The sequence below is a fragment of the Danio aesculapii genome, chromosome 20 (genome assembly GCF_903798145.1).
Source record: "Danio aesculapii chromosome 20, fDanAes4.1, whole genome shotgun sequence".
In the NCBI taxonomy this organism is placed as follows: Eukaryota; Metazoa; Chordata; class Actinopteri; order Cypriniformes; family Danionidae; genus Danio; species Danio aesculapii.
Genome location: NC_079454.1, coordinates 46,553,403 through 46,567,301, shown reverse-complemented (window position 1 = coordinate 46,567,301; position 13,899 = coordinate 46,553,403). Strand labels below are relative to the sequence as shown.

Genomic DNA, 13,899 nt, shown 5'->3' with positions numbered 1-13,899 from the left:
TTTAGCAACACTTTAGTTTAAGGATCAATTCATACTATAAAATACTGGTTTGTTACCTCGGATTATTAAGATACTGGCCTTTTTAGTTCTTATAAAGTATGATCTTATCCTAGATCCCTATACCAAATTCCTAAACCCACTACAACCTAAATAAATATTAATAATCAGTGGTTTATTAAGCTAAAAGACTTAACAAGAATTGTATTTTAGAATGAAGTGTGACCCTTTTTTGAATATTATACACCTTTATTAACCTTATTTTGTGATTCCAAGATAAGATTTTTTTTTATTATTTAGCTCTAGGTAACAAATATGTGCTACAAACTAGATTGTTTATGATTATGATTTGATAAAGCAGAAAAACCAACTAATAGTGTAGAGTTAAAATAGCTTGATGTGACACCAGAGACCATTTACAATGGTTACTAATAATGAATTAACGATTAGTGCACAACAACCCAATTAAATAAATTATTGTTAGAAATCTGAACTTTTTTTAACATTTCATGCATGATAACAAATGTATAAAATCTAGTATTGAGGGTTTTTTTTATGCCTCCAGCATATTTGTTATATCATGAATTTTGAAAGAGAACTTCATCATCCATTGTTTATTCTTTTTGGTCTCAAATAAGGTATTGCCAAATGCACACTGAATGAAGATCATATATTTTTTCAAGATAAATACACATTTACAAATAAAGTGGTTATGCAATAAATACATCATAAAAATCTGAGCATTATACTTCACGTGCCATTGCACTTATTTTGAAATGAACATGAGGCAAGAAAAAAATCATCTTCAAAGCCACTGGAAAAAGTAAGCACTCTCATTAAAATATTTATTTTCCCATTTTTTTTGTTTTGTTTTGTTCATTCAACATAAATATATTCATATATATTCTTTTCTTCCTCCAAAATAGCTCGCTCTTTTGTATAAATAAAAGTCTTCATTGGGGAGATTGTTCTCATCGGCACCCGCAGCCCTCCACCACCATGTCCTGGTAGTTTTAAGAATGACCTTCTCGTATTCGTCCAGGTACAGCAGTGAAATGGGGCTGAGCTCCGTTGGGATGCAGCAGGCTTTGGGAATGTTGGAGTTGACCGAGTTCACCAGCGTCTGGACGATGGCATGGTTGGTGGAGTTTAGATGGTCCGGTAGAGGGAACGGGCACTCGCCGTGGCAGTAGAAAGCATGATAGCCTGGCGGCGCCACGATCCACTCGTTCCAGCCGACATCACTAAAGTCCACATAGAGAGCGTGTCGCCTACAGTTCGAGCGCTGGTGGTGCTTTCTCCGTGGCTTTTGCCCTCGTCGAGCCTGCCGCTTTTCTCGGTTCGAATGCAAGACGGCTGTGCCTTGACCGTCATGGCTGTAGGTTACCAGCAGAGGTCGGGCTTGTGCCCATGAGTCCTCATCCGCGTGAAGGGAACGACTGACCCTCACGTGCTTCCTCCGGTTGCTCTCGGCCTCCTCGGATACTTCCGACTCCTTGGGATGGAGCACCTCCACGAGGAGCCCATGGTTGTGCTGGGATTCGCGAGCCCAGCGTGCCACAGCCGAGCCCACGTCAAAGCTTTCCCAGCGCGTGTGAGAGTCCTGCACCAGACGGGTGTCTAGAAGTCTGGTTAGAGGCTCTTTGGAGGGGGCCAAAGCTGGCCTGAACACCTCGTAAATGTTAATTCTATGGAAGCCACTTGTACTGGCATCTCCGAGAACTTGGTCCCTGAAAATGCGCAGCTCCGCAGCGGAGATCAGCTCCTCGCCAGGAATGGAGGTAAGGTTGAAGAAAAACTGCTGCGTTGTTTTTCCTTTCAGGCTGGACAGTGCCTCGAAAGCCTCTGGAAGGACAGAAGAAAAGAGTTTGTTAGAAACATGTCTTTTTTTTTGGAGGGGGGGGGGGGGGGGGGGGATTTTCCACTAAGCAATTTGCTGGTCTGGCCTGGGCGTGATATTATAAGGTACCAGGACCAGGTGTTAAAATGAAAGGCCAGCTGTAAGCACAAGGCTGTTTGTGTGGCTGTAGAGTGACAACATTCTCTTGTTTCCAAGTCTTTATTGAATAAAGGTTGCAATCAGCGAAGGAACAGCTACTCCTACGACTCAATGCCCTAAAATAAAACGCTCTCAGACCAAAGAGCTCGCTTAATCTCCTTTGAAAAGAGTCGTTTTGGAAATTCCATTCCCAATAATCCAACCTATCTGCTTCATAATCACAAAGAGCCTACAGAAGATAAGCGCACTTTATTTGATGTGGGAAAGCCCAGCTCTTTCTTTCCCTCATTTTTGTCTGTCTTTCTTCACCTTTTCCTTTTTCTCCCAGTCAATCCGTCTTGAGGGGGAGTGACTGTGAACATGTCTAGGCTTGCCGAATGCAGTCAGCCACAGTTATGAGTGTATTGACATTCCTAATTTCTGTTTGTACCTTATGCCAAAACAGCAAATCGTACAAGCCGTACGTGTACGACGGCTACCTGACTGCGCACCTCAGCTGAGATTCTCTCAGGAGGACTGACATCAAAACAAGTGATTTCAAAAGCTCCATATTGGCTGGAACTTTAAAACAATTACATAACACCGTGCCAAAATGGGATGTAATAAAATTCCCATCAGGTGCTCAACCACAGAGTTCATCACATCAATAAGAAACGCCAGAGGCGTAGGAGGTACTATAGAGAAAAGTCTCCTATTGGAATCAACAAGGAACATGCGAATGCTTAAATTGTGCGTTTCAGTGTGAGTGCACAAGAAGCATCCGTTGTTTACAGTGTTTCAGATCAACCACTGGATATCATCCATCCAAATCTGTGCCATTTTGCAGAGCCAGCCTACTCCTAAAAAACCTGTAATGACTCTCGTATGCATCCCTCCCCCTCTCTTTACCACAGTACTGCAAGTTAGCGTGATTTTGTCCTGTGTTGCCCTGAAATTAAAGTGAATGTTTCTAAATGGTGCGCTACAGTTTATGCTGACCTCTAAACAGGCTCCAGAGGAAAGACTTGCATGAACGAGGCCGGTGACTTTCACAGGCTCAAGTCTTCCAGAGCAAGAGAGGGCATGTTTCACCATTGTTTAAATCAGATAACACGCCTTAAAGAGACTTAATTGACATGCCACCTGATCACACTCGGCTTGATTTCATTATATGTATCAAAAAAGAAAAGCGGATACAGTTTCTTGTGAATTTAAATCTGACCATTCAACAAGGCCACCCACAATCTGGCAAGTTAGGCTAGAGTTACTCGGGCATGTGATAAAGAGTTGTGCAAAGCTAAACACACACACTCAATATCTGTAAGTTGGTGCAGAAACAAGCCCTCCCATTGAGGGCTCAAAAACATCAATGACAGAACTTGATGGAGAACAGCAAAACTACCATCCTGGATTTCCTCGTAGGGCTTGTTACTGCAATCTGCGGATTCTTGGAAAATAACTAGTGCATGAACTCCACACCTTGTCTGGAAAACTACTCTAAGTGCACTCAAACACTATCAATTATTTGCACTAAGTGACCGTTAGGATGCCATTTCTTGCGTCTTTAATAATAGTGAGAGCGTTTGTGGAATGTTGCTGCTTTCCAAACGGTTGCATCACATCATTCCTTTAGAACTTTAGAATGTTCCGGGAATAAACAAAGATTCTTTTAAACTGGTAAATTGTGTACATTTTCAGGCTGTAATATCAAATCAGGCCTCACCTTCGTGATGAAAACTTCGTATCGTGTTTGCTCTGCTGGCTGCCCGTTCCACATGTTTTCCCATAGTGCTCCTCGGGCGCCGAATGTTCGGCTCATCGTTTTCAGAGTGCATATAATACAAGTCCAGCATGTACTGAGGGACCACTGCCGATTTGCTCGGTGTGGGTTTTCGCTTCAGTCCAAACATATTGAGCAGGCGTAGCTCAAACTCGTTCAGGAAGTTTGTATCAGTTCTCTCCGGTGTGTGTCTCCCCGAATCACTGTATTTCCGTCGGTCAATCTCGGGAATGAGTCCAACGGCACCTCCCAGCAACACCTGACCGAGCAACAGCACAGTGAGAGCGCGGACCACGGCGACCATGATCAGTCAGTTCCTGTGAAGAGAGAACACCAGTTAAGGCTTATTAAAAATGCAATAACTGTTTAGGTTTAGCATTGTTCTTACCATAAATCATTTTAAAACGTTTTACAGCATTATGTCATATAGCTTAACCGTTTTAAGGCCCGCAATGAACTTTTTATTCTCTGGTTTCTTGAGAAAAGCATGCTCTGCTGCTTTAAGGGAGACAGAAACCAAAGTAATACATTGATCTGAACCTCTAACATAACATTTTAATTAAAGGAAACGATAGCACTGCATAAAAAAGTTTTTTTTTGGTGTTGTTTCAGGTGTAAATATAAAAAAATCTATATATTTATCTAATAAAATCCATTTTCTAGACAAGTGAAATGTTTTGTTTTCAGAAATAAAATGTCAAAACCAAGTGTTTTTCCTCAAATCAAACCAGTTTGGTGAGATCAATAATCTTGCTTTTAGTTTGAAATAAGAAGATTATTTACTTACCCCACTGGATGATAATTTTAAGCTTGTTTTAAAGAAATTCTCACTTAATTTTGACTTATTACTTCTGAAACCAAAACAGTATTTTTTTTTACTTGTTTAGAAAATGCTTCTTGATTTAACAATGTTTAAATATTTAGACTAGAGAGTAAGAAAATATATTTTTCGTGAAGGTTAATTTATAAAATGAGTTTATTTTTAAGAGTACATTTCTTAAATCTTCAGCCCCTTTGGAGCAATCTCTGGAGCATTTAAGTGTCTTGCGTAGTGGCACAATGGCTCATAGATCACCTAAAGATAGGTTCATTTTGCCAATAACTATAAAAAGCTGTAATGTAACACTTCAATAAACTTAAACAGTAAAAATAATGTTTAGCACTGCATAAAACATGCTGTACCTAAAAAATAAAATGGTTTTTGTCTGGTTTCTGGCGTAAATATCTAAAAATCAATTTATCAAAATGCATTTTCTAGACAAGTGAAGTATTTTGTTTCCAGTAAGTCAAAATCAAGTGTTTTTCCTCTAATCAAGCCAGTTAAATAATCTTGTTTTTAGCTTGATATAAGATTATTTACTCACCTCACTGAAATAATTTAGCTTGTTTTAAAGAAAGCCTCACTTCATTTTCACTTCTTGTTTCTAAAAACAAAACTGTGTTTTAATCTTGTTTAGAAAATTCTTCTTGATTTAAGAATGTTTATATATTTGGACTAGAAACAAGACAAAAGCTCTGTGTATGAAAATATATTTTGTAAGTGAAGGTTAATTTATAAAATAACTTTATTTTTGTAAGAGTTTAAATCTACAGCCCCCCTGGAGCAATCTGGTGTTGTTAAGTGCCTTGCTCAGTGGCACAATGGCTCCTAGATCACCTAAAGATAGGTTCGTTCCCCCAATAACTCATAATAGTTTGATTTTTATGGAATACCTGTGCCTTTAAGCCCAAAAAACACTTTTGACTGCAAGCCCAGAGCTTCAACCACTTATACGCATGGAAAAGTTCCCTGGCCGCGTTCAACCTGCGGCTGCATCAAACCACAGACATATCTGGATCTTTTGGAGATGTCTTTGAGGCGATGAACACACACATACACACACTCGCGCAAAAAAAGATTAAGAATAATATCCCTGCCTCAGGCTATAATAAGAGATTGATCTACAGTGAAAGCGGGAGACTCCAAAGAGGATGTCAGACAAATGGGATGAAACAGGAAAGAGTGAATCAAAAGAAATCGAAAGAAGGGAGACATGAAGACAGCAGACATGGAGTCTGCAATTAAAGGGAGATAAGAGCGCGCTGTCTGGGTGGGGGTCTGTCTTTAGATCATGAAAGGAAAGTCTTCAAAAGGGCTGAATGTCTAGCAAAAGACATTTCGCTGAGGGAGAGGCAGAGTTGTGAGGCTACAGGTGGTCGATCTTACGCAAAAACAACTCGAGCAACAAAGACGACAAAGAGATCTGATGATAAGGAAGCGCAGAAGCGTTTTCTTTTCATTTGCGCAAACCTACTGACCTCACACATTACATGTAGGCACGCACACGCAGTGATATGAAGTGCATTTAAAGTTACAGAAATGTCAGCATTAGTTTTTAAAACACTCGCACTGTTTGCTAACACTTAATATCAAGCATGTAATTGAATGCGTTACCGGAGAAGGAAGCGCTGTGGCCGGTCTGCGTTCCCGTCGTCTCTTAAGTTCCTCATGAATTCGTGTTTTAATCCACAAGAGATTTTTTTTTTATCCCACGACAGAGAGTCGTCGCAGCTCAAGTCGCCTCTTCTTGTTCATACTTGTGCAACACTTCAGACTAGACTCTACTAAACTCTAATGAAGTGCGCGAGCGCTCAGGTCAAAGACAGCAGCAATCCCAAAAGTGACAGCGCGAGATCGCACAATCCTGGATTTGTCATTTTTTGTTACAAAGAAAGCAAAAAATTGTGGTCAGCAGAAGTTTTGCGTTGCTGTCTGGAGACTCATCTCTGCGTGCAGCACGCGCCGCGTCTGTGCCATTGATTGGAGCGCTTCGCTGCGCGAGCGCGAGGCTTTTTGTTGTCTGATGATGTCACAATGACTGTCATCATTCAAGTCCATTGAAATGCGCCGCGCTCTCTCCATTCAAGCGTTTGAACATGCCCACAGACTCTGCGCGCGCGGATGGACCGAATTTGCCCTGCATGGGGCATATTTTATGTATTATCTTATGTAAACATGTTCGTAATTTGAACGAGAACGTCATGTATACGCAATAGGGTTTAGACTGAAGTATGGTTAAACAAATCATAAATTTAAATACGCACTCATTTAAATTATTTACATTTGCATTAGAGCATTTTTTTCAGTATTTATAAGGATATCTCCCCTACTGTTTAAATCATGTGTAGTCATTTATAATGTGAAGGAAAAATGTTAATGTGATTTTAGGCATCATTTAATTGATTTGTTATGGCAATATGTTGTATGTAAACGTTTTAAAATGATATAATCTTTTACGTAAAACTATTTTAGACATGTATAAAGCTGAATATTTATTTGTTTAGGGAAAATGTACAACATGACATGTTGTGCCAGAGTTAGCTATAAAGCTAATTTACATCTCTGGTCCCCGTAGTTAACAAAAGATAAATAAATAAAATAAAATATACAGTAGAAGTCATAATTATTAGCCCCCCTTTGATTTTTTTTTTCCTTTTTCAAATATTTCCCAAATGATGTTTAACAGAGCAAGGAAACTTTCACAGTATGTCTGAAAATATTTTTTCTTCTGGGGAAAGTCTTTGTTTTATTTCAGTAAGAATAAAAGCAGTTTTTATGTTTAAACACCATTTAAGATCAATATTATTAGCCTCTTTGAGCTATATTTTTATGGATAGTTACACAACAACTTGCTGAATTACCCTAACCTGCCTAGTTAACCTAATTAACCTAGTTAAGCCTTTAAATTTCACTTTAAGCTGTATAGAAGTGTCTTAGTAATATTTCTGTGTAGAAATATCTAGTAAAATATTATGTACTGTCATCATGGCCAAGATAAAATAAATCAGTTATTAGAAATCAGTTATTAAAACTATTATGTTTAGAAATGTGTTGAAAAAAATCTGCCCGTTAAACTGAAATTGGCGAAAAAATAAACGGAGCTAATAATTCAGGGGGTTTAATAATTCTGACTTCAACTGTAGCTATAAAGCTAATTTACATCTCTAGTCCCTGTAGTTAACAATAAATAAATAAAATATATCTTGAATTTTGCTCTGTTTAAATTTTTTTTATTTAATATTTTTGCATAACATAAATTTGGGTGTACTAATTTTGGATGATAATCATAAGTTATTTTGTCAGATAAGCTCCAGATTTGGCTTCATTACTGACTAACCTAATGTACACGCACAAATATAATAATGTAAAGCTTCCTATATGTTGAGCACTGTACATTTACATTTTACGTTTAGTCATTTAGCAGACGCTTTTATCTAAAAAGTGTACACACACACACACACACCGGTCAAAAGCTTGGCCTCAGTTTTTTAATGTTTTTTTTTTTAAAGAAAATTATTCTGTTCATAAGGCGGCGTTTATTAAATGCAATTTTTTAAATATTTAATAAAAATGTACATAACTGCTTTCTTATTGTATGTAATATCAAATGAATTTATTGCTCCAGTCATTACTGCTTTTATTACTGTTACATTAATAAAAATCATAATAATATTAATAATAATAATTAATATTAGGGTGGTTTCTGAAGATTCATGCGACTCTAAAGACTTGAGTAATGAAGCTGAAAATTAATCATTAAAATCACTGGAATAGATTATTAAATTAAATCTACTTTTAAACAGTTATTTTATAGTGCAATAACATTTCACCATTTCACAATTTGTATGGTATTTTTGATTAAATAAATGCAGGTGAGCAGGAGAAGCTTATTTTAAAACATTTAAAATTCCCACTGACCCCAAACCTTTGACCGGTAGTGTCAATTATAGTGTCAATCGGTAGTAAACAATTTCCCTATTGTTTAAAATTGGGTGCACTAATTTTGGCCCTTCATCTTGGGTTATTTTGTTAGATCAGCTCCAGATTTGGCTTCAGTGCTGACTAATCTGATTAATATGCACAAATATAATATTGTAAAGCTTCCTAGATGTTGAGCACTGCTTGTAACATTTATTTCTATGCTACTTTTCCTAAAGCAGCTTTCCAGAAAATATTGCCTGAGGGAGATTATTGCCACTGGCTAGACAAGAAGAAGAAAAAAAGAAAAGAAAAGAAAGATGGCACCACTTTATGGCCTCCAGGCAGTCCACGGCTCTCAGATTTAAAGCTCCTGTGTTTAAAAAAAGGTATGCATTATATTTTACTGATATTTTTGATTTGTCCAAAGAGTCTTTATAGGGTCAATTATAAGTTGCATGTGCAGTATTAAAATAGGAAACACATTTACGTTTCTCCCCAAAATTAAAGTGAATTTATTAAAGAGGGTGGTTTGAACATTAAAGTAAATATTACATTGAAATGCATTGTAATATTTACTTCTATGTCCAAACTACCTTCTTCCCAAAGACGCTTTACAGAAGGCATAGCCTGCAGGCAACAGTAGCCTCTCCCTATAGAAAACCACAAGATAGCACCCCTTTTACGGCCCCCTGGGAGTTTTAAAACCCCTGTGCTAATAGAAAATCTGTTTAATTGTGCTGTAAAATAGTGTAAAAGTATACATTACTTTATATATATATTTCCAACACATCTTGCATCACAATCAGTTCACACTATCAAGTTAGATCCTGAGCAGACACTGTTCTGGAGAAGTCTGATTTAAATAACAATGCTCTGTGTGTATCGATTGCTGATGTGTCAGAAGGTTGCTGCAACACAACAGTGTGTTTGTTTTGCATAAATCAGTTGAACTTGTTTTTTCTTATACATCAATCCACAGGTAAACATGCTGTATTGTCAAAAGGAAATGCACGACTTGATATTATATTAACCCTCGACCAAACTGGGAAGAGGAGCAATGCAGTTCCTTCAGCCGTTCACAATCCCGATCGTTGATCAAGATGTGTTAATGGCTGGATTAAATCTTGTTTTACGACTGGATTACAGTCATTAACAAGAGTTAATGCAAATGCAATGACCTTTGCTCTCTCTCAGACCTTGGGATTTAGAAGAGACGCTTCTCTTAAATCCTAATAGACATTTATTCAGTTTATTTAAGCCATGATTATACATCTTAAAGGGATAGTTCACCCAAACCTGAACATTTACTCACTGTTTACATGCTCTGAAATGGTTCCACACCCTTATAAGTTTCTTCTGTTAAACATTAAAGAAGATACACTCAAACATGATGTTTGTTCAAACTACTTAATTAAAATGAGCTGAAACAACACAAATTTTGAAGGTTTTTCTGGCGATAGCTTAATTGTTTTGTTCAATCCACTTACATTTGTAAAAAACTAATATGTTAGCTTAATTTCTTTATGTTGTCCCAACACATTTAAATGGACAGAACATAAAACAACTTAGTTTCTTTCTAATGTTGAAATCAAAAGAAGATATTTTGAGGAATGCTTAAAACCCCATTGACTTCCATAGTACATTGTAAAACCCAATAAGTTAAGGTAACTCAAACCATTTAAGGAAACTGATTGCAACAAACCATTTAAGTTCAAAAACTGATCCTAATGAGTACTGTGAACTTAATCCATTTGAGTAAATGAAGCAATTTGAGCACAGTAAAACCCAATAAATTAAGAGAACTCAAACCAACTGAGTACTGTAAAACCCAATAAGTTAAGGCAACTCAAACCATTTGAGGAAACCGATTGCAAACTGTGAACTTACTCCATTTGAGTAAATGAAGCAATTTGAGCACAGTAAAACCCAATAAATTAAGAGAACTCAAACCAACTGAGTACTGTAAAACCCAATAAGTTAAGGCAACTCAAACCGTTTGAGGAACCCGATTGCTACAAACCATTTGAGTTAAAAAGCTAATCTATATGAGTACTGTGAACTTACTCCATTTAAGTTGAAGTAATGAGATATTTAATTAACTCATTAGCTTAAACACTGAGTTCAAAACTCTTTTCAAATGAGTTGAATTAACTTTCAGTCAATTTTGAGTTAGTTACACTCATTTCATTTGATAAAGTTGACTGGTGGGTTTTACAGTGTAGGAAAAACAAATACTATGGAAGTCAATGGTTACCGGTTTTAAGTATTCTTCAAAATATCTTCTTTTGATTTCAACAGAAGAATGAACTCCTAAATGTTTAAAAACTGCTTGAGGGTGTGTAAATAGTGAGATTATTTTATTCATTTTTTTGTGTGAACTAACCCTTTAATGGTCAATAAATTACTGTTTTGTGCTCCACAGTCTACTATGGATCCCCTCAGACGAGGAAAGTCAGACTGAAGCCATTACTATTAGACAAAACCACGGATGTCTGCCTAGCACATGTGTAGAAGGAATCCGCATATGAAAACCCCTCATCGGTCGCAGGTATTCATTTCAATTATGTGTCGATGGCAGGTTTGTTTTGACAAAAGCAACCGGGCCATTGAGATGGGAGAGACAGCAGTAGATTAAACCCCATTGAGATCAAAAGATATCTTTGTGTGCTTCCAAGACAATAACATCTTATGAGGGATAATCCCCGGATCATCCACTTAGCAATTAAAATACACTGATGCATTCCATTCCTCAGGTGATACTGCTCTCTAGCAGTAAAAGTGAGTGCGGTACACAAATTGGATGATCACTTAAGCGATTACAAGGAGTGCTCGCTTTAATAAGGAATATTCATCCTGTTAAAGTTCCGATAAAAAAATCCCTTTTTATGCCCTGACATATTGGGTTTGTTGACTAAACAGTGGGTCCTGAACATAGTACTCTAAGCTCTCCCGTTGGCCAAAGGTGCTTTAGATTCAGGGATAACGCTTCACAATGCATGTTAAGTAGGCTTAATTACTCAAAACAAGAAGGCAGCAGAGAGTGAAAAGAATGTTTATCTTTGCCTTATTGTCTAGCGGTGTGGGCTGAACCCAAGGAGAGAAGGTCTGCTGCTGTTTACGTGCTTCAATTTTACCCCAGCGCCCCGTTAAAACACCTAAAGTCATTATCTAATGAATTGATGGTTGATCTAATTATTCTCTGATTGGATGAAATGTTATCTTGGAAATTCCATCTCATTATTTGCTCAAAGTTATCTGTCGAGTTCTCCAAATGGTGGATCTCTGTGGCCTGTAGGTAAAAAGATGCTTGCCTTTCTTGGGTGGGTAAGTTGGGGGATAACATCACTCGTTTAAATGGCAAATCAAGAATTGACCTGTATGAAATATTCTGCTTCTTGCAGAACCTTTGATCCGTCACTTGGAAGAGCGATGACCTTTGACTATTCTTGAATTCAACGTTGGCGTTTGGAGCATCGTGATGGAAAATGCTGCATTTGTCTGGTAAGTCAAACATGGATTTCATTGACATTTACACAGAGTTACGCATTTAGCAGAAATGCATTGTTTAGACAAATATGTGACCCTGGATCACATGTTGCACAGGTATATTTTTGTCCAAAATTACACTATATGGGTCAAAATTATTTTCTTATATGCCAAAAATCATTAGAGTATTAAATTCAAGTTTATTATTTATTTGTATAGCACTTTTCACAATAATTATTATTATCTAAGATTATTAGTTAACTTTCATTCATTCATTCATTTTCTTTTCGACTTAGACCCTTTATTAATCTGGGGTCGCCACAGCGGAATGAACCGCCAACCTATCCAGCATATGTTTTAAGCAGCGGATGCCCTTCTAGCCGCAACCCATCACTGTGAAACATCCATACACTCTCATTCACACACATACACTACGGACAATTTTTTGCCTACCCACTTCACCTGTACCACATGTCTTTGAACTTGTGGGGGAAACCAGAGCACCCTTAGGAAACCCCACACGAACACGGGGAGAACATGCAAACTCCACACAGAAACGACCTTTTTGCTGTGAGGCAACAGTACTACCTACTGCGCCACCGCGTCCCCCTACCATAACTTTATTAGTTACTAATAACTTAAACTGATTAACTAGTAACTAATAGCTTTTAACAATTAAAGTTATTATATAAACTTAATATCAAAACACCACTGTATAGTCTTTATTGCATGAATAATTAAATAAAATTTATTTTATTAAAGTTGTAAATGGTACAATTTCTTGTACCTGAATGCTTTAATTCAATTCAATTCAGTCATAAATAAAGATCATGTTATATGGAGTCATTTTGTAAATGTTCTACTGTAAATATATCAGAATTGTCCATTTTTTATTAGTAATATGCATTGCCCAGCACTTAATTTCTACAACTTTAAACGGGACTTTCTCAGTATTTATTTATTTATTTATTTATTTATTTATTTATTTATTTATTTATTTATTTATTTATTTATTTATTTATAGCCCTCAGATTTCAGATTTCCAATAGTTCACTCAAAAAATGTTGTCTGCTGTTCAAGCTACTTGTTTAAAATGAGCTGAAACAACACAATTATTTTGGAGACAACCTATTTGTTTTATGTTTAATCTACTTAAATTTGTAAAAACGATTAAGTTAACTTAATTACTTCATGTTGTTCCAACACAAACCGATTGTGTGGAAACCTGCATTTTTACAGTGTTGTATCTCAGATAAATATTGTCCAATCAAAACAAACCATGCATCTATGGAAAGCCTATTTATCCAGATTTCATTTTTCATTTATCCAATGACGTATAAACCTTAGTTACATAAAAAAAATTCTTCTGACTGGTTTTGTAATCATGGTTAACATGTATAGAATAAATTCATAGGCCGATTGGCTCAGCCTGACTAATCATAATCAAAAATCATAATTTTTCCAATTCCATTACATGTTCCCAATCTAACTTAGAATTTACACACAGCATCACATTACAGATAATGAACTGTTCAGTTCAGCTTATTATATTGGTGTGGAAGCAGATGTGAAAATCACATTAACACAGTCATGAACGACTATTATTTTAGACTGTTTGTGTGCTCAGATCTTCTTAGATCGATACTAATATTGTAACATGAGTATTTGTAACATTCATTTTTTAAATGTTTGCTTCACAATGCATAATTTCAGCAACACGATACTCACAACAATCCTCGGCCAAACTAGATATTAGATATCAAGATATCAAGTACAAATCCTCCAAAATAATACCTAAAGAATAGTTCACCCCCAAATTTAAAATCAATTACTGCTCAACCTTTATTGATCTTCTTTTTTTCTGTTGACAACAAAACAAGATATTATGGAGAATGTTGGAAATGGGTAACCACTGAC

General features: G+C 36.7%; 1 protein-coding gene across 1 annotated transcript; it reads right to left on the bottom strand.

The window, feature by feature from the left end:
- Nucleotides 1-596: 596 nt before the first annotated feature.
- bmp2b (bone morphogenetic protein 2b) lies at nucleotides 597-6,547 on the bottom strand. Its single transcript, XM_056481146.1, is given in 4 exon segments — nucleotides 597-1,012; nucleotides 1,015-1,842; nucleotides 3,699-4,072; nucleotides 6,190-6,547. Coding segments are annotated over 3 exon segments (1,233 nt in total). The 5' UTR covers nucleotides 4,060-4,072; nucleotides 6,190-6,547; the 3' UTR covers nucleotides 597-968.
- Between the last annotated feature and the right edge of the window lie 7,352 nt (nucleotides 6,548-13,899).